This window comes from Pseudorca crassidens, chromosome 3 (genome assembly GCF_039906515.1).
Source record: "Pseudorca crassidens isolate mPseCra1 chromosome 3, mPseCra1.hap1, whole genome shotgun sequence".
Classification (NCBI taxonomy): Eukaryota; Metazoa; Chordata; class Mammalia; order Artiodactyla; family Delphinidae; genus Pseudorca; species Pseudorca crassidens.
Window position 1 is genome coordinate 59,541,969 of NC_090298.1, and position 22,241 is coordinate 59,564,209.

At 35.3% G+C, this 22,241-nt stretch overlaps 1 protein-coding gene across 2 annotated transcripts in view; it reads right to left on the reverse strand.

Moving 5' to 3' along the window:
• Positions 1–22,241, reverse strand: part of CERT1 (ceramide transporter 1) — a 128,861-nt gene that overhangs the window by 81,023 nt on the left and 25,597 nt on the right. For both annotated transcript variants that reach the window (XM_067731032.1, XM_067731031.1), the window contains one exon: positions 9,290–9,406. In XM_067731032.1, coding sequence (XP_067587133.1) covers positions 9,290–9,406 — 117 coding nt within the window. The remainder of the gene's footprint in view (positions 1–9,289; positions 9,407–22,241) is intronic.

The window sequence follows — 22,241 nt, forward strand, 5'->3', positions numbered from 1 at the left end:
CCTAGCAATTCTACTTCTGATAATCTATTATGAGGACACAGTTAAACTACAGGAAAATATGTAGGAAAGCATTAAATACTAAATGCAAAAAAAAAAAAATTGGAACAATCTAAAGGTCTTATAATAAGCAAATGAGTACCAAAATGATAATACAATGAAATATTAATAAAGCTGTGTTATATGGACAAAATGATGTTAGATTTTTTAAAAAACAGGATATAAACTTGTTATTTCCATAATATTTTAGGGGTAAAATGTACAGAGAATAAGAAGGAAATACACCAAAATGAAGAAAAATTGTCTTGGTTATAAGACTGATGGTGGTTTTGTATTTTTTTTCCTTATAATTAACAAAAATTACTTTTAAAAACCAGTGCAAAAACCAATGAAATCTAATCAATAAAACTACTTGCAGGAATGGTTTTAAAAGACTTGCTAAGAATTTTTAGATCTAACTGTATGGGGAAGATTCTTCTTTTAAGGAGGCAGACTGATGATTTATTTTTTAGTATTCAACTACGCATCCATGAGAAAAAGCTGAAATTAACTAGAAAGGGGGGGGTGTATTACAAAAAATTGAGGTTGCTGTTCTTGGAATGTTACCACTCACTGATCAATGTTCTCATAATCCATTCAATTTCATTTTTATGCAAAATGGGAATAACACTTGCAGTGAAAGACTTCCAGGAGGATTAAATGATAACAGTGCCTAATTACTCATCTATCCCTGTATAGTTCAAAGGGGTGCTACTGAAGAGAACTAGGCTAGGGTATGAACAGTGATACAAGCATTCTTGCCAATGATCCTGTCTTGTCTGTCAAGAATGTGAACTTGCTATATGACTAAAAAATGACAGAATTTTTTTCAGTATAACATTTTAACCTGTAGAACATTCATTTACTTTGCTACCTATTCTTACGATTCTTAACCCAATGCTGTCTTTCATACCTCAATACCAAACCAGCCCAGAATATTTACCAGGCAATAAAGACAACAGAAGCAAAATCATTTTTAAGCTATTAGCTAAAAAGATGTGTTTGGTGAAAAAGAGCAGTTTTGTGTTCCTTGATATTTTTAAGAAACATTTTCTCCCAGCTAATGTCCAATATACTCAGCAAGTAAAATTAGAAAATAGTTTCCACTGCTGTCAATATGCGTAAGCCATGCCACCCACCATTACTTTTCCACATCAGATATAGAAAAAGCAGAATCCCATCTGTCCTGGTGACTGTCAGAAATCTTCCCTCCTGATTAAATAAAAATTCAAATACAATACTGAAACACCGTTTAAAAAAAAAAAAAGGACTTCTATAGCACACAGCCTCATTTTCTTTAATATTTTCTATAGTAACAATATGGAACAGTTATTCAACTCTAGATTAACTGTCTTTTTTTAAAATTTCTTATCTAAAGAAACATTCTGCAAGCAAATTACAGACTAATAAAAGAGAAATCAGCTGAACATCTAGTAATATTTACCTAAATTGTTAGTAGCAAATATGTGGTAAGCATTACAAAAACTTGCAAGTTTGGTAAAATCTATACAAAATTATAGAATACCTTTTCAGAACATTTTATTTGTATAACTGCCAATCCCACTCTATCCTTTAAATACAAGTAACTATACAATTCATTATAATTGGACCTAGGGTGGCCAATAGTAACCTGGAGTAAAAAGGCAATCGGGTTTTCTCAAGACATTTACTTTAGGAAATGCCAAGAGATCAGGGCAGATAGCGGCAGGAATTGAAGCCGAAAAGAAGCCTAAAGTAGGAAAAGGTCATGACAAAGCAAGGAAAAACAAACTAAGTAGGACGGGAGAGCAAAACACAGATAAACAGGAGCCATGAAAGAGAGAAGAAATAACAGAATGAAACTAAGCTACATTAACTGTAGGTGGGGGCAGGTGATTGAGTAACTGAGTTTTGTTAACAATAAAAGCACTCAGAAACAAGTGTACAGTTCCAGCTTTCTTTGCAGGTAAGGCATTATAAATTTTCTTGGTTCCTGGCAATATTCCCATTTTTCAAGGTAACATGGGTTGGCCTGTACCCCCTGTACCCTAAAAAGCTTAACTAAAAATGGATGAACCTATGACATCAATACTTGTGAGATGTTTTCAAACTTTCAATACTCACTTGATCTAGACAGACAACTATGCTCAGCTTTAGTAGATTCTACGAAATTGTTTCACCAGTTTACACCTGTTGTACCACAGCCTCACCAACACTTGGTGTTACATCTTTTTATTTTTTAAGCCACTCAGATGGGCATATGCTGGTATCACTGCTTTAAATTTGCACTTCCCTGATGACTAATGGCACTGACTACCTTTTCATATGTTCATTACCCATTTGGATATCCTCTTTATGAAGTGCCAGATCAAGACTTTTGGCCTTTTTTTTTTTAAATTGTGCTGTGTAAACTTTTCTTATTGACTTGTAAGACTCTCCCTACCTTTCTGACATCAAATGTTGTCAAATTATTTCTCCTCAACTAACCACACAGTTAATATGATTAGCTACCTAAATATCTTTATTCACTGTTCCATGTAAAATCCTGATTCTTCCTTTACTATCTTGGTAAAAGATAAACACCTTCCTCAGATAAAAGAACCTGGCTGAGAACTACAAATTAGTGACATTTATTCCCTCTTTTTAAGATGATATACTTCATTAAGTATTTAGGTGACGTATGGAAGTACAAATGCAAATGTTGGCTCAGGTGAATTCAGCTTTTGCATGCAACAAAATCGTAGGCAACAGAAACTAAAAAAGTTATTTTAAAAGCCCTTGACAGTAGAATTATTTTTATTCCCAGAACACTAAGAATATGAGTTAATACCATGTTTTCTTTCTTGATTTCATCAACCTTTAAAATCATGGTAGTATGACACTATCTACATTTAGGTGTTAAAAAAAATTTACTAACCATGTATGGATTACTGCAAGCAATTTAGCAATTAACTCCCACTGTTAGAAACTAACCAAATTTCTTATCTTGAGAGAAACATCCGGAGACATAATGAAGGTTTTTTGCTGGTTAATAAAGTTCAGTTGTGATACCACCTACTTGGGTTTTTCTACAACTTATTTGAGAAAATGGCAAAGCCCTGACTACTCCGGCAGCTAGTTACTGGATTTTCACTTCCCTCAAAAATTAAAATTCTTGAATGTAAAGGAGAAGTAAAATTTGATTCCATCTTCTTCCCTTCATCACTGTGGTAATGATGAAAATAATGTAAAAGAAAAATTGGTTCTAGTCCACTGACCCCATGAAATTACTTATATAAAGTGTACACTAAAAAATAGTAGTTTTAAGCCTTTGCCAATTAATCAGATTCAAAATTGTAAAGCTAAGTTTACATGATAATCATTTATAAAGCAGACAAGTATAGAAAGAACCCCTAGAATCTGTTAAGAAATTTTTCCAGTATTATAGTTGGTTAAAAATGGCAAACGGGGGACCTCGCTGGTGGTCCAGTGGTTAAGACTCCAAGCTTCCACTGCAGAGGGTGCAGGTTTGATTCCTGGTTGGGAACTAAGATCCTGCATGCCACACATCGTGCGGTCAAAAAAAAAAAAGGCAAACAGAGATAGGATGACTTTATATGACTTTGATATTTAAAAAGCGCTAAGAAGAAACAGGTATATTCTGCCACCTACCTATTTAAAAATACTTTTCTAATAAGTTTATGTCAAATTTAAGACAAAAACAATTAAGGTGTCAAATAAGCAGAAACTGCTCCTAAAAGTAAACACACCAAGATCAAGCTGACCCTGACACACCACAGGAAAGAGAAAACTCATTATGGCAAATAGCAATACAATTTTAAAAAGATCTTTAAAGTGAGTCTTGGGCATTGTTTAGGTTGCTCAACTGTGACAATCTTTTTCCACATAATTTCCTGGACAGAAATCCCTTAACTTCTCAGAGAATAAACCTTTCTTCTGAAAGTAATAAAATGGAGCTTCACATATGAATTAGTGGGCCTTCACAAAGGAACAAATGCATACACATTAAATTGCAAAACAACTGCCTGTAGATTCTCACCAAAGAAAATCAACATCTGTAAAAATTACCTGGATTCTTCCTCCCTAAATTGTGTATTTTCCTATGACTCCTTTTATATCAGATAATTTCCAAAATATGGGGAATATGGGTGGTCCATGACCACCAAAATTTCAGGATCTACTAAGGTTGCTCACCTATGGAAATGAGGGAATGTCATGATTACCACAAACTCTGTCAGAGCCAAAAAACTTAACTTTTCAACAAGATTCTTATATCTGCTAGTGCAAGGAGAGCCTTCCTGCTAGTTTTTTTTTTTTTGAAGGATGGGGTGGTGAAATAGAGGAGTCTATTTCTTTCACAGTAAGAAGAAACTGTGTTTACTCAAAATCACACACACTGCAACTGTAGAAGATTCCAGGAGTAATCCTATAATTCTTTTAAATAGTAGCATCAACAGATGGTTTATCATATTTCATTTATTAACTAATTACGCAGAAAACGCTCACAGACGCCCTTAGATAATACATAGATACATCTTTACTAGAAATATATTAACTTATCCAAATAAAAAATAACCATCTTAACTTCACATTCATACAGCTCTTTGTTTTCAAATAATTTTCACAAACAAAATCTCGTTCAACTTCAAAGACAACATGGCAGATGGCTAAGAGATTAAAAAAAAAGAGCACACCCTGTCTTTAAAGATTTATTTAGTGTTGTCTCAAATCCTAAGGAGAAATGCAGAATATGAATGGATTCCACATAATAAAGCCAGCACACTATTGTAAATAAAATTACTGGTCTGGTATACATATGCCCTTTTCCGTATTTTAAATTAAAATAGAATCTTTGAATTTAACAATGACCTCAGAAATACCTTTCTTCCACAGGGGCTACTTGTCTAATGTCACAGTGAACTATACAATTTCTAATATATTGAGAAAATTTAAATCATAAAATCATCTTTTTAAAACTTTGCTTGTACTGAGCAAGTTATGCTGGAATGAATACCAAGGACAAAACAACAGAGCTAGACAAAGAACATAGAACCCTAGTGTATTTCTGTCAGTGATCATTCTAACACCAACCATGAAGATAAAAGGGTGAAAAAAAAAAAACCTCCAAAAATTACACATTTCCCTCATAAAACCTGTTTTACAATACTGTAAATTATTTCAACTGGAAAATTTATGTGTCCAATGCTTTGCTAATTCCTACATAGAAGTTGTAACCCTGAGCCTTTATGGTCCAAAACGAACACTAGAGATATGAAGAAAATATAAAAAATATATGAACCTTGTGATTGAAGAAGCCCATGAGTTAAGTCAACAAAATATATTTCCCATGAATACATACTTATAGGATTGGCAGAAGTGCTTGCTGGATAAAAGCTCTGGTTCTCAGGTCATACAGACCTGGGTCTGAATGCTGGCTCCTTCACTAATTAGCAGTTTAACCTTGGACAAATTACTTAACCTCTCTATGTCTCAATTTCCTAATCTGTAAAAACAGAACAATAATGTTAACCTCATAAGACTGTGAGAGTAAAATGAGATAAAGTGTATAGTGTTTATCACTATATCTGGCACACTGTAATCCTCAAAAATGTTTGTTATCATCATCATCACCTCTACCATATTATTATTGTTGAAGAGGTTCTATAAAATATTTATAACTCCTGGTATGTATGTATGTATGTGAAACTGACTGATATATAAAGGTTATTATAATGAGCATAACAGCTTCCTGGAAAGAAAGAATAGAAACCTCCAATTTCTCCAGCTAAAACCTATCAGGGAAGCCCTAACAAAGGCCTAATAGCAAAGGCAATGAGGGACTATCTGATGACATCAGAAGAGAAAAAGACAGGTGCGCTGTTCCAAGTGTCCTGTCTGGCCATCATAAGGACAGGTGGTGCCATGGAAGTAACTCTGAATTGAAGTGAGTGAGGTGGAATGATGGGAATATTACACAATATTATACAATATTCTTGATTTATCACAATTTGGTTATTTTGCTTGCTTGTTTGTTTTTTGTGTTTTTTGTGGGGAGATGTGTGGGGGGGTATATACTGCATTATGTCATCTCTTCTCCTTTAAGTAACGTACCAAGGTCACACAACTATTATGTAATAGTGCCAGGATTTAACCCCTATGTGTCAGGCACCAGTATCCAGTGCTTAAACACTACAATAAAACGCTGTTATGGCAATCCATGGGCAGAAAGATGTGTTCATATTTATCTTGTATGTATATGGTAGCAGAACTCAGATGACACACTCTAACCTGCAGGAGGTGAGACTATGGGAATTATTTTCAAACATTCTGCCAATGGTAACTGATAGAAAGCACAATCAACATAAAATTGAATCCTAAGTATCCACTAGCCAAAAAGTAGTATAATCTCTGGCAAGTTACTTAAATTTAATCTAAGCCTGTTTCCTTGTCTGTAAAACAATATTTGCCTCATCTCTCAGGATAGTAGACAGAAAATAAAGCACATGAAGTACATAATACAATAATTAGTACTTGGTGACCCTCAATAAACAGCAGCTCCTATCACCATCATCATCATCATGCCTTAACAATTTGATTTTAATTTTGAATATCAATATAAGAATGCTTGCTTAAATAGTAAAATTACTAAACTTAGGTTCCACATTAATAGTCTTAAGTGATTTTGAAGAATGAATCAGGATGCACCTCCTCACTACCTCCCTGTTCCTGGTCTATGGGGGAAAAAAAAAAGAAAACTTTGCTGGTTATGTTTGGTGATAGCACTTGAATTTTCTCCCTCCTATGTTAGTTTAAGAACTCTATTTTTAGAATTCAAATTCAATTTAAATTTTCACTGATATGTTGTTTAATTGGTACATATCACATGTTTTACATTAAAATTAAATAAGTACTAATAAGAATAACAATTAACAATGATTTCTCCTTGTCTATGAATAAACCATATTTAGAAATCAGAAAGCTTATACAATGTATCTAGAACGCTGTTGTTGAACCTATTGTCTAAGAACTTAAATTCACCAAAAATCTGTTATCGAGCATTAAGTCACAATACTCTGAGGGAGACCCAAAGATTATATTCTATCCATTATTCAAGGGTGCAAAGAAATCAATGATATGGAAGAAATATATGCTTTATGCATCATTCTACATCCAAGGAGAAAAAATAAAATGAGAACCTGCAAAGATTCCTGAATCAGCTTTACTAAGAAGAATGAGCAAAATAAAATACGCTTAATTAAAACAGAGAAAGCTAGCATTAAGCCTTTAAAGGTCATCTCAGATATAAACATATAAATTAGTTCTACTTAATGTCTTTAATCACTAGGAAGAGGGCTGGCCCTGATTAACTACACAAAATAGGCCACTCTCCTTATATGCACATATAGCAACTCTCATTGAATGTAGAACTCTTTACCCATAAAAAACATGGTATAATTTTAGTGAATTTAGTTGTGACTCCCAAAACCCTTTCTTTTTCCACTGTGTCATAAATGGGAAAATGTATCAGCCACTGTGGTAAGTAACCTCACATATATTATTTCATGTGTTCTTAAACACATTTAGAAGAAGTGAACTGTCAGGCAAGGTCACATATGTCGTACATGGCAGAGGCTGCAGTGTCTTGTATCCAGGTAAGCCCAGCTCCAAAGCACTGAGATTCTGGAATTCTAGCTCATCTCTTTTAGTTATTTATTTTTATTTTAAATTTTTATTTAACTATAGTTTATTTACAATATTGTATTAATTCAGCTATACAGCTTCAGATTCTTTTCCATTATAGGTTATTATGAGATACTGAATATAGTTCCCAGTGCTATACAGTAAATCTCTGTTGTTTATTTTATATATAGTGGTGTATATCTGTTAATCCCATACTCCTAATTTATCCCTCCCCCTCTCCTTTCCCCACTGGTCATCATAAGTTGTTTTCTATGTCTGTGAGTCTGTGTTTTGTAAGTAAGTTCATTTGTATCTTCTTTTTAGATTTCACATATAAGTGATATCATATAATATTTGTCTTCCTCTATCTGACTTCCTTCACTTAGTATGATTATCTCTAGGTCCATCCATATTGCTGCAAATGGCAATATTTCATTCTTTTTATGGCTGAATAACATTCCATTGTATATATATACCACATCTTCTTTATCCACTCATCTGTTGATGGACATTTATGCTGCTTCCATGTCTTAGCTATCGGCTCATCACTTTTAAATAAAAGAAAACTGTTTCTCATTTTTAGACTGTTTTCTGAGGTAATAATATCAAGATAACTAAGATTCACAAAATGTTTTAAAGCAATATAACTCTAAAGCTAAAACAAGGAGAAAAAGAAAGCATTACACAGTCAGATTTCTTTAGGCTGGGAAAAATTCATAATCAAGAAATAAAAGCCAATGCATGATCAATATCAAGAAGAATGTGCCTGTAGTATCCCAGGTCAGACTGGTTTTTCTTGTTGTGTTTCTGTGTGTAGATGTTTTGTGCCTGTTAAATAACCAAAACAGGTGTTTCAACTAAACTCTGTGAAACCCAAATGAACAAGTACAGACAAGTATATGAACAAGTCCAAAGTTTTCTTAAGCTACAATCAGGAGTGGCATGGTGAATTTATAACTTTCCCTATTCCTTGTTTTACCATGATATACTGAATTAGTTAATAATGCATACTTATTAATATCATGTATTTCTTTAGTCTACTTACCAATTATTCATAGCAGAAGTCAAAAACTAGCTTTAAATTACAAGAATATGGCTTATACATTTATGTGAGGAAGACTTTCTCAAGGTTTATTAGAAAATTTCATATTTACAAAAATTTAACAATTTACAAATGTTTATAATAAGAATATACCCAAATGGTTACAAATGACAACAAAAATTAACACTGAAGCTTTCAAATATTAGGATTTTAAAATTTGATGTTATTTTAAGAATCCTTTTATCCAGATCATATAAAAGGCATTCACTATAAAGCAAACCCTAAATATAAAAACCAAATTTGTTATATATAAAAGGGCATATTTTGTTTTAATAACAATTAAAAATATTTATCACAGAAAATTCCCTTAGTGTAACTCAACTGTTAGAAATAAAATTATTTCAAAAATTTACATCTGTACTACTTTAATCTTTACCACCAAAATCATGTTCAACTTTTCAGGAACATATATACATCTCACAGTTATTTTAAAGGAGTTACCACCAGTCTCTTGCCTAGGTCTCTACGGACAGGTAAACATTGGAGACCCACCTTGTGCTGTTCAATGGCATCTATCCACTGCTGTCTGTGATCTGGATCCTGAGCACGAAGATACCAAACACTATCATTTACACTAATATCAAAGCGACATTCATCAAAATCGTGAGGCTGTGGACAAAAAGGAGAAAAAAAGCAAAGTTAATTATATTCTTAGAAGTGCTACACCCTACAGCAAAAACATGAACATACCCATTCTAGCTGGTGGGAGATTCTCGTTATTCTTTTACTTTTCTACTCAAATAATTTTTTTGAAGATATTTCAAATAAAGAGCACAACAAGGGCATAGTTACCAAAAACTAAGTTTCATTCACTATTCCCACAAATGAGTTGACACATAAACTACAAACATATTAAAAAAAAAAAGAGATATTTTTCATCAAATACTTTGAGTTAGTTTAACTAGTGAGAATACTACTGAAAGCACAATTTTAAAAAGGGCCAAAGTAAGTTTTATGAAAGACGTTTACTAATTTTTTTCCTGCCTCCATTATTCAAAAGTAAATTCTCATCATCAATAGTTTTATTTCATTATATTTGATAAACAAGATATTTTTATAACATTAACAGTTCCTCCCAAGTATTTCAAATTAACTTCTAGGTTTTTACACATCTTGGATCGCAACAGCCAGGAGAGCTTCCAGTGAAAAGCAAAAATAAAATGAACTTTACATCAGACCTATGTTAGATAGCTAGAGGAAACTGCTTCCATCAAAATGTAAACATTAGTAAAAATGTCAACTATTTGGTTCAGCGTTTCACATTCTTCATAAGAATATATAAAATAAATATTTTATATACTTGTTTTTCCACCAATGAATAACTTCAAATATGACAGGATCTATTTCACAAATACCACCTCTTCTTCTACTGGATAAAGCACAATCAATTTCCTCTCCTGTGAACAATCTTAGCCTTAGAGGACAGAGAATCCTCTCTGGTCAATGTAACAATAAACTTATTTGCTGAACACAATCTACATATTGTGTTTACTCTTTCCCCCTTTGACAGCATCAATCTTTTATCTCCTTATCAGTTTAACAAAAACAATATGAGATAATTCCACAATGTCTTTAGCCTATGAAACAATTTCTCTTTTAAGATTAAGACAACAATTCATGATTCTGACTGGCTAAAGGATACAAGTTAAACTTTCTGAATCACTATGTGATGGGCATCATAGTTAGGACTACATTGAGAGATAGAGTGTGCTACAGAGAAAAAAGGAAAAAACAAGACAATACATACCCCGCTTCAATAATTATGAACACAGAAATACATAAAATACAACATTTAACACTCATAAATATAATGACTATAAATTTAACTGAAAGCCAAATATTCGTAAATCTTAAGAATGGAATCCAGTTATTGAGAAAAGCTTCTTGGAGGAAGGGAAGCATATATACTATCTGAAGAACTAAGTAAACAATTTATCTGATCAGTCTACTGTTCTAAAAAGCACAGAGGTTTTAACACTTTTACTTCATAATGATTATTATATTTCTAGTGACTATTCCTGAAAATGTTTTATATTTTATATTATGTTCAATATTCTCATTAAAGCTTTAGAAAATAAAAAGAAGTAATACATATAACAGTCGTCCCTTGTTTTTTGCAGGGGACTATTTCAAGGGCTCCCCTCGGATACCAAAATTTCAGATGCCTAAGTCCCTTATATAAAAAGGCTCAGTACAGTCAGCCCTCCTTATCTGAAGATGCTGAGCCAGCGGATATGGAGGGCCGCCTATAGTTAGAAATTTACTAGTTTCTCGAGCAAATACTTTTTCCAGCTTTTATACCTTCAAAATTTCCTCACAATCTTCCAGAGAGTCCAATGCCACATTTTAAATATTCCTAAAAACAGGAACCTGCTATTAAGCCTTCTCTGGGTGTGAGTGACTTAATAAAACCTGAAATCAACATAAGTAAACTTTGCCATTACTAAATCTGTTAAGTATATCAATTATGATTTCTTCTCTCTCTGTTTCAAAGTTTCGATATATGGAGAACTTTAAGCTTTTAATAGATAAAGTTATACATAGGAATGGAATAAAATGACAGTCTACAAATCTAGAATTAAAGAATTTGAAAATTTCATTTGAATGTCATACATTTATGAGATGCAATATCTCAATATCTGCTCAAAGAGATAGAGTTGGCAGAAAGTGTACATAAAGTAGCCATTTCTACCATCAACAATCTGAGGGATAGGTGGCAGAGAAAAGAGATGTACCAATTTTCAGGTGATAGGGAGTTTGTGAATAACACAGAAGGCTTGAATCCCTAAAAAGTGAATAAGTGTAGGAAGGTAAGTCTACAAGGCAAAAGAAATGACAGATTTGTTGAGGTGTGTTTAGGGGGATAAATCAAAGTCTAGACAATAAAGCTTACATCATGTCTCAACACACACACACAATCCCCTTAAACACATAATACAATAGTCTCCCTTTACCTAAGAGGAATACATTCCAAGACCCCCAGTGGATACCTGAAACCACAGATAGTACCAAACCCTATAGATACAGCTTACCCATAAACAATACTGTGATTAGGGACGTGGACCCTCTGCACAGTAGAAAGCCCAAGTGTCTTACAGTCAGTCCTCTGCATCTGGGGCTCACCAACCTTGGATTCAACTACTCTTGGATTGGGTAGTACTGTAAGTAGTATTTACTAATGAAAAAATTCCGAGTATAAGTGGACCTGTGCAGTTCAAACCTTCGTTGTTCAAGGGTCAACTGTACTATGTATTTTCCTATACAGGTATTAATGAGCAGGAAGTATATACAGCATGGATATACTGGACAAAGGAATGCGCCACGCCCTGGTAGGGAGAGAGCAGCACACAAGAGATTTCATTATGCTACTTAAAATAACATACAATTTAAAACTTATGAATTGTTTATTTCTGGAATCTTCCATTTAATACTTTCAGACCTTGAAGGTAACTAAAACTGCAGAAATCAAAACTGCTGATAAAGGGTGGGGTGGGGGAACTACTATAGACAGGCTGCTTCATTCAAACACAACTGATCTTGTCTTTATTTAGAATTTCATTGTTTTGTTCATTACGCATTACTCCAAAAATATGCATTAAAATAATATTTATCTTGATTACTGAGTTTTTTGATGCTCTCTTACATTTTACAACTGAGGTTAGCCCCTCATTGGTCTCATCCTAGTCTTAGCCCTGACAGATGATTATTAGAAGGAAACAAATAAGGTATAAAGGCCAAAAGTACATGAAAACTACAAGACGTGGTAGACTGTAAGAGATGACATGAGCTATCTTCAGGAAAAAAACCAAACAAACCATAAACTTTAAGGAAGAGATAAAGCAGCAGGCAATGAAAAATAAGCTAATAGAGCTAAGAAAAAAGAAATGAGTTGAAACCACATCAGAAGCAGCAATAAAAAGCAAACAAAGCTAAAAGGGGCATGGTGAACAGACCTGAGAAAAATACAAAGTGAAAGAAATATAATAATGAGTGAAGAAGGAGGTCAAGCAAATGATTTAACTGGTGTTTTGAAAGGGGAAAATTTAACAAGTGTAACAAAAAATTCAAGGATACTATCTTTTCTTTAAATAAAATATTCAAGTTACAGATCAGACATACTATGCCCAGGAAAAATCAATCTGAAGAATTATTCTGTGAAATTAGTTTATTTAAGAATAAAGAAAATGCTATAGGAACAATGTTTCTCAAGCTTTTTGCATTATCACCCCCCACCCCGAGAAAAATAAATTCTCTTTAGTGAGAGAAAATAAACAGTAAGAATTAAGATTTTGTCCAGTAGGTTCTTCCTGGAGGGCCACTTAGATATTGTAATATCTAAGATTATTTCACTTTCCCAAGAACCAAGTATCAGCCCCCACTGAGAATGAGAATGCATGCTTATGGAAGAAAGCCGACTACATAAAGGAAAATGTAGGTGGGCCTCATTCTTTATCATGTCAACATTCACTGTTAAGGATGAAAAATAAACCAAAAGGTGAAATGGCATTTATATCCATTCTTTGCCTGTCTTGTTAGTTCTTAGGGCCACTATAACAAAAATACCATAGACTGGGTAGCTTTAACAGAAATTTCTCACAGTTCTGGAAGTTGGAAGTCCAAGATCAGGGTGTCAGCGTGGGAGGGCACTCAGTGAGGGCCCTCTTCCTGGTTTACAGATGGCTGCCTTCTACGTGTGTCCTCATATGGAGGAGAGAGAGCTCTCTGGTCTCTTCATTCCCTCATAAAGGCACCAGTTTCACCATGGGGGCTTTACTCTCATTACCTCATCTAAACCCAATTATGTCCCAAAGGCCTCACCTCCAAATTACCATCACAGTGAGAATTAAGGCTTTAATATATGTCACAACATCCACTATCAAAAGAATCTTATAGGAACAAAAGAGGCATAAATCCACAAAGAAGAAGAAGAAAAAAAGTTACCAACAAAATTTAAAGTTGGAATGTGATAAATGAATTAGCAGGCCTGAAAATGCTGAAAAGTAAACATCTACAAGGGAAAAGAAGACAAAACAAGCCAATTTGTATTGGAGGCATCAAGTAGTCCTAAAGATAAAGGCATGGGGAGAGCTGAAAACAGAACTGATCAAAAGTCATTAAAAGGTGCAACTAGAACCCTGGAACCCCATTTGCCCATCCCTCTGTGCAGTAACATTAGAGGCCCCACCTCTCAGAGAGACAATATTAGGTATAAGAAGAAGGGACATTCCTCCACAGCAGGAGGAAAGGAAAAAAAGCAGTTAAGGAAAAGTATTCATGTTAAAGGATTCCTCCCCTTACTTGACTCCCAGAAGGCTTGCACCCATGCTTGCTCATTCTACCTCCTTCTGCGTATAAGGAAGATTCCTATATTTCCTTCTATAGGAAAACTAAGTAATCCAAGAGAAAATAGTAATAATAATAAAAAAATAGTAATAATATAGTAATAATATTTAAGGGTTTCCTACTCAGGCCCTTAATCAGTATGAAAATTCTAAACCGTGAAGATGAAGAAATAATTACCTTTCAGAACTGGAAGATATGCTTCACCAAAATGAAGGAGTAACCAAGAGAAGTAAGAGGCAATTGAGATCCAGGAAAAGAAGCAGCAAAGGGACTTCCCAGGAGGACATTAAGGAAAATGCCAGCAGCAGAATTATGCAGAAGACAGAAAAGTCTAGATTAGAACAGTATAACAGGATGCTTTAGAAAGGATTTCTCTAGTGGGAGAAAAGTAGAATGAAAAGATTATCTAAAAAGTTAAACTCAGTGGAGAGAGTGTAGGAAGATTTAGCTAGAAATTCAAAGAAAGTCAACCAAATTTTTAATAAACTTTGTTGGTATATAATTAATGTACAATAAACTTTTCCATTTAAAGTGTACAATTCAGGACTTCCCTGGTAGTCGGGTGGTTAAGACTCCACGATCCCAATGCAGGGGGCGCGGGTCTGATCCCTGGTTGGGGAACTAAGATGCTACATGCCGCGCGGCATGGCCAGAAAATAAATAAATTAATTAATTAAAAAATAGTACAATTCAATGTTTTTTTCACTTGTATATAACCATGAAATCACTGCCACAGTCAAGATGGAAATGTTTTCATTTCCATAACCCCCCAAGGATTGCTCATGCTTGTCTGCAGAACATTTCTTCCTGTCACCAGCTTCCAGAAACCAAAGATCTGCTTTCTTTCACTGTGTATTAGTTTTCACTTTTTCTAAATTTATATAAATTGAATCAGATAGTATATACTGTTTTTACTCAGTATAACAATTTTGAGATTCATTCATATTGCTGTTGTCTTATATAGCTCATTCTTTTTATTGCTGAGTAAATTATGCTGGATGTAACATATTCTACTTATTCATTCACACCTGTTATTGGACAACTATTTACAGGTTTTGGAATTGTGAATAAATTTTTTGTGAAAATTCATGTCTTTGGGCATAAATTTTCTCCTCTTTTGACCTAGGAATGGGCTGGTTGACTCATAAAATAGGTATACAGTTAACTTTAAGGAAATGCCAAAAGTAGCTGCACCATTTTACATTCTCACCAGCAGTCTATCAAAGTCTAGTTACTCCACATCCTTGCTTGGCTTAATTATGGACTCTCTATTCTGTTCCATTCATCTAAATGACTATTCTTACTCCAATAACACTGTTTTGATTATTGCTGCTTAATAGTAAGTCTTGAAATCATGTGGTATTAAGTCCTCAAACTATGCTCTTTAAAAATTGCTTTGGCTAGCCTAGGCAGTTTGCATTGCATAATATATATTTCCAGAAAAATTTTAGTACCAATTGCATTAATATCTTAGATTTTCTATAGATTAATATGGTAAGATGTGATATCTTAATGCTGAGCCTTCTAATCTATGGACATAATATCTCTCCAATTATTTAGGTCTTCTTTATCTTGACAAGCTCACATAGTTTGCAGTTTACAGTGTACAAAGTACAGTATACAATGTTAGACTGATTCCTAAAGTATTTTTTTATGCTACTGTATATGAAATTGCTTTAAAAATTCAGTTTGCTTACAGCATATGATAACACATTTCATAATTGTATATTAACCTTATATTCTACAAACTTGCAAAATTCACATAGTAGTTCTAAAAGCTGTTTACCTAATAAATCTGAAGGAATCTCCAGCAGGAGTCCCCAACCCCTGGGCCACGGAATGGTACCGGTCCTTGGCCTGTTAGAAACTGGGCTGCACAGCAGGAGACGAGGGCCGGGCAAGTGAGCAAAGCTTCATCTGTATTTACAGCCGTTCCACATCACTTGCATTACCACCTGAGCTCCGCCTCCTGTCAGATCAGTGGTGGCCTTAGATTCTCATAGGATAGCAAACCCTACCGTGAACTGCACATGTGAGGGATCTAGGCTGCGCGCTCCTTATGAGGATCTAATGCCTGATGATCTGAGGGGGAGCTGAGGCAGTGATGCTGGCACAGGGAAGTGGCTGCAAATACAGATTATCATTAGCAGAGAGAGGTCTGACTGCACAGAGACCATAATAAATCAATTGCTTGCAGACTCTTATCAAAACCCCATCAGTGAGTGGCAAGTGAAAACAAGCTCAGGGCTCACACTGATTCTGCATTATGGTGAGTTGTATAATTATTTCATTATATATTACAATGAATAATAGCAGAAATAAAGTGTATAATAAATGTAATGAGCTTGAATCATCTCGAAACCTCCCCTCCCATCCTCCCCTCCCTCCCATCCATGGAAAAATTGTCCCCCACGAAACCTGTCCCTGGTGCAAAAAAGGTTGGGGACCATTGATCTATAGAACAATGATGTCATCTGCAAATAGTTTTACTTCAGCCTTTCTGATCTTTATGCCCTTTTATATCTTTTTCCTTCCCTTACTGAAATGACCAGGATGTCCAGTACAATGTTAAACAGAAGTGGTAAGGGCAGACATCCTTGCCCTATCTCTAATCTTACGGGAAAGGCATAATATATCACCATTAAGCATGATGTCAGCTGTGGGTTTTTGTGGATGCCCTTCATTAGGTTGATGTTATTTCTATTTCTAGTTCCCTAAGAATTTTTATTTTCAATCTAAAGGAGTATTGAATTTTGTCAAACAGTTCTCTTTTCTTGTCTGTCTCCCTCTACCGAAATTTGTTATGAATTTTTGTCTTTAGTTTGTTAATACAGTGAGTTAAAATGACTGATTTAATAAAATATTAACCTTCCATGTCTGAAATAAACCCCACTTGGTCCTTTTTATATACTATTGGATTTGATTTGCTAATATTTTGTAAAGGAATACAGTATTTATGTCTACCAGAGATACAGAGCTGTAATTCTATATTCTTGCGATGTCTTTGACAAGCCTAGGTGTCATGGTTATGCTGCCCACATAATGTATGTTGTAAAGAGTTTGTAAAGATTGGGATTATTTCTTTGAATATATGAAAAGAATATACTGGTGAAATTATATGGATGCGTTTTCTTGGTGGGGGGGAATCAACAAATTCAGATTTTTTAGACATTGGTTTATTCACATTTTTTGTATCTTAAAAGCATTAAGAAGGAAAAATATAATCCTATATTTACCCATATATTTATTTTTTCTGATGCCCTTCATTAGTTCCTAAAGATCTGAGTTTGCCTTTGGTGTATTTCCCTTCAGTATGAAAAACTTCCTTCAGCATTTCTTGTAATGCAGGTCCACCCACAACAGGGTCTCTTAATTTTCCTTTATCTGAAAACATCTTTATTTCATTTCATTTTTAAAGGGTATTTTCATTGAATACAGAATTGTGAATGGAAAGTTTTTTCTTTCAACATGTTGTATCTTCTAGCCTCTATGGTTTCTAATGAGAAGTGTATGGTCATTTGAATCACTCTCCCCCAATATATGTGTTATTTCTCTCTGGCTACTTGCAAAATTTTTTAACTTTGGTTTTTACAGTTTGACTATGATTACTAAGATTATCCTGTTTCATGTTTGTTAAGCTTCTTGAATCTGTAAATTTATATTTTTCACCAAATTTGGTAAGCTTTTTACTATAACTTCTTCAAAAAAATTTTTACCCTCTTTTCTCCCTCTTGAGACTCATAAAACCCATTTAATTAGAAATTGCCCTAGAGATCCCTAAGGTTCTGTTCATTTAAAAACAAAAACCTCAAAACCTCTACTAATAAAAATGACTTCTTTTGCTCTAAATTCAAACTCCTGATTTTCTGTCATCTTTATGTACTATAAATCCTATACAGTGAATGTTTTTCATTTCAGATATCATTCTTTTCAGTTCTAAAAGTCCCATTAGTTCTTTTATACATTTTCTTTGTCTCTGCTGAAACTGCCTACCTTTTCATTCATTATAAGCATATTTTCTTTTACCTCAAATAATTATATAAAAGCTACTTTAAAATCTTTGTCAGATAATTCCAACATCTAATTCATCTTGAACTTCGCATTCATTCATGTCTTTTCCCTTGAGAACATGCTGCAATCTCCTGGCTCTTTGTATGCTGAGTAATTTTGAGTTGATCTTGGACATTGCGAATGTTAGGTTGTGAAGTCTGGATTCTGTTATATTACTCTGAAAAATAATGTTTTTGCTTTAGCAGGCAACTTTTTGCTTAGACTCAAATGGCCAATTCTGTTGTATGTTTAATGGGCAGCATCTAGGACCTCATTTCAGAAAGCTTTCAGTCCTGCCTGCATACACATTGCTGAGGGGACAGGTACAAATTTGGGCAGAGTGTTATACTCAGAATCTGGGGTTCCCCTTCTTTGGCTCTATTTTTCCAGATTATTTTATTAACTGGGCCCCTTTTGGTCCTTACAGCTAAAAAAATGGCAGTTTTCTTTAAAGGAGTTTTAGCTCCCCCAAGTCTCTGCCATGGTAGCAGTGACTCAGGTAACACTTCAGACTGCTTTCCAACTGCCTCATGCATGCATGGTGCAGGAGTCAGCCAGAGACTTGGGCAGAGGTTATACACACAATTCTGAGTTCCCCTTCTTGGCTTCTCTTTTGTGGGGTTCCCTCATTCTCCAGCAGCCCTGGTTGTACCAGGTACCTTTCCCAGGTTCTGCTGGTGAAAGACGCTGCCTGGTTTTCCTGTTGAAGTTTTAGCCACCCAGTGCCACCACTATAATGAAGATGACACTTATTCTACTCATTGCCAAATAATCTGTCCAACACTGAGATTAAAGTCAAAGACTTTAAATTATCCAAGCAGAGCATCTAACTCTTTTTTACAAATAAATACTAAATGACTAAATGTTAAATCTTCTTTAACAAGGAAATAGTCAAATCCTATCAGATTCAAACAAAATAAATCAATCAGTACTCTAAATTATAAGCAACAGAAAATGATTCTTACTCAAGAAGCAAAGGAATTTATTTAGAAGGTATCAGGCAACTTACATTGTTAAGAAATATGAATAAATGAGATCAGAAATGGAAAGGAACCAGGGAGATTAGGCAAGAGAATCCCAGCTGAGACTGCACTGTGGGTGCCAGCTATATAGACAGGGCTGCTTCCTCTTCAGGACCTTGTGAGCCACTACTGGCACTGCTGCCACCACAGACTGGATGCTGCAGCTGCCAGCATCATCAGAAGAAAAACTCGTCTCTGCTTCTCCATATGATTCTGCTCCACAATCAAGGTAGAGCTAAGGGAGACAAGGAGGGGTAGGTAAGGGAAGGTAGTGTAACAGCAGTCTGATTGGTTCAGCCTAACTCATATGTCCATATAACTAAGGGGAGTTCAGTGGGTGGAGGGATACTGGGGTGGGAGGGAAACTTGAGTATCAGTCTTTTGCAGATTCATGTGGGACACCTACTCCGACTCATGGTAGGGCATTCTTCAAAAGCAGAGAGGAGAATTTGAAAGAGCATACCACTTATTAGCCTATTGGTTTTTTTTGTTTTTGTTTTGCAGTACGCGGGCCTCTCACTGTTGTGGGCCTCTCCCGCTGCGGAGCACAGGCTCCGGATGCGCAGGCTCAGCGGCCATGGCTCACGCGCCCAGCCGCTCCGCGGCATGTGGGATCTTCCCGGACCGGGGCAAGAACCCGTGTCCCCTGAATCAGCAGGCAGACCCTCAACCACTGCGCCACCAGGGAAGCCCTAGCCTATTTTTTTTTAAATCCACCCTTCTATACTGTTTTGTGCTACTGGACTGGGATGCTGCAAACTACATTTCTCCCCTGCTAGCCTCCTTTGTTAGGTTCTCCCAATATGGGCAATATGCTAGATGGAGTCTGGCAGCCAGGAAGAAGGTAGAAAAAACATGTGCTTTTCTTTGTCTACTGCTTCCCCTCAACATCTGCCCACCAAAGGTCCTTAGCTCTGGCAGTGGCAGTCAGTTCCAGTCTCCATATTCTTTTAGAACTCCCTGAACCAGCCTCATCTAAGTGTACAGCGGTGGGGGAGGACAGGCTAAGTAGCAAGCTTATTTGTGCCACAGAAGCACAGAAAGAATAAAAGAATGAGAATCAGTAATTTGGAGCTCCAGGTTCCTCTGAAGCTACAAACAGAAAGACTGATTATAAGAAAGAAACAATTAGTCTGCCTATATACCATCTCTAAAAATAGCCCAATTATCCCTCTAGCAGAAGATTAGAGGTTTTCTATTTGGGTATGTTGAACTAAAGGAACCCTTAAACTAATGGCGATCAAGGAAAGCTGAAAAAAAGGGTGCAATATTTAAAACAGGAAGGAAGATTAAGGCAAAGTCTATACTGAATAATAAGACCCCCACTCCCACCCCAATCTGATACCATTGCCTACCCAAAGCAATCAAGGCTTCCAGACATGGCTGATTCCAGGACTGGAACAGGTAAGGTACACAATGAACTTGGAAAATCTTGAGCCTAAAGGTAAGGAAGTGCTTTTGGAGATGGGGAGGTGGTCATGGGGGGAATGTCGAAAGGACCAAAGAACCAACTCTAAGGGACTTCAATTAGCCAAATCAAGGGCAATTTGATCATCAAAATACATAAGTACATAGAATGTGAGCCCGTATGAGGACAAGAAAGCTGGTCGTTTTTGTTTTTCACTGCCGTCTCCAGCACCTAGTAGCCAGTAAGTGTTCAATAAATATTTGTTGTGTGGAAAAAAAAAAAAAAAAAAAAAAACATAAGTACAGCAGTGGATTGAATAATTCAGTAGCTCACTGAATAATTCAGGAATATATGAGTCCATTCTATTAACAAATAGGACAAAAAGAGAGGGTTTTTAAAAAACAAAAACGAAACAGTAGAATGCTGACTGATAAATGTGGAAGGGGTTTATAGAGCTGGAAGATCTCCATTTTGCAATCATTATAGAAACGACTGGGTGGGGCAGGCATCATAAATGGTCACTAAGTCAAAAACGGAAAATTCTGATGAAGAACAGGATTTTTACATGGTCTTAAAATGTCTTCCCAGGGAGCTTACATTCTAATTTCAAGGAGAAAAACAGTCACTATAAACAGAAAAACTGGACAATCCCTTCACTGGATGATTGAAATTAACATCACATATGAGAGGCAAACAGAAACATGTGCCTCTGATGTGACACCCTGAGAAGGACATCACATCATTTTAGTACTATTTTGCCAGGGATGCACAACCTGAATCTAACCATGAAAAACTATAAGATAAACCCCAAATGAATAACATTCTATGAAATAATTGGCCTGTATTTTTCAAAAATATGAGTGTCATGCCAGACTAAGAAAGGCTAAGCAACTGCTCCAGATTAAAATAAACCAAGAGACATGACAACTAAATGCAATATATACTCTGGACTGGATTCTGTACTGAAAGGAAAAAATATGCTATAAAGGAAACTGTTGGAACAAGTGATAAATGTATACTGTAAATTAGAAAAAGGTATTATATAAAACTTCCTGAATTTGATAGCCAAATTACATACTTAGTAAGAGCATATCTTTTCTTTTGGAAATTACACACTAAAGTATTAAGGGGAAAAGAAGTATGATGTATGCAACGTATTCTCAAATGACCCAGAAAAAGTGTGTGTGCATGTGTATGTGTGTAGAGGGAAAGAATGATGAAAGAAATGTTGTAATGTTAAAATACTGGTGAATCTAGGTATTTATGGGAGTTATCTACATTACTCTTACAACCTTTCCGTATGAAATTATTTCAAAATAAAGGTTACATAAAAAGGTACCAGTAGTCAACTCTACCCTTTCTCTACTCACAACAGTCCCCTCTGACAGCCAGCTGCTTTTTTTTTCCCTAACATCTTTATTGGAGTTTAATTGTTTTACAATGGTGTGTTAGTTTCTGCTTAACCACAAAGTGAATCAGCTATACATATACATATCTCTTCCCTCTTGTGTTTCCCTCCCACCCTCCCTATCCCACCCCTCTAGGTGGTCTCATAGCACTGAGCTGATCTCCCTGTCCTATGTGGACAGCCAGCTGCTTAATCTCTCCTTACATCTCATTG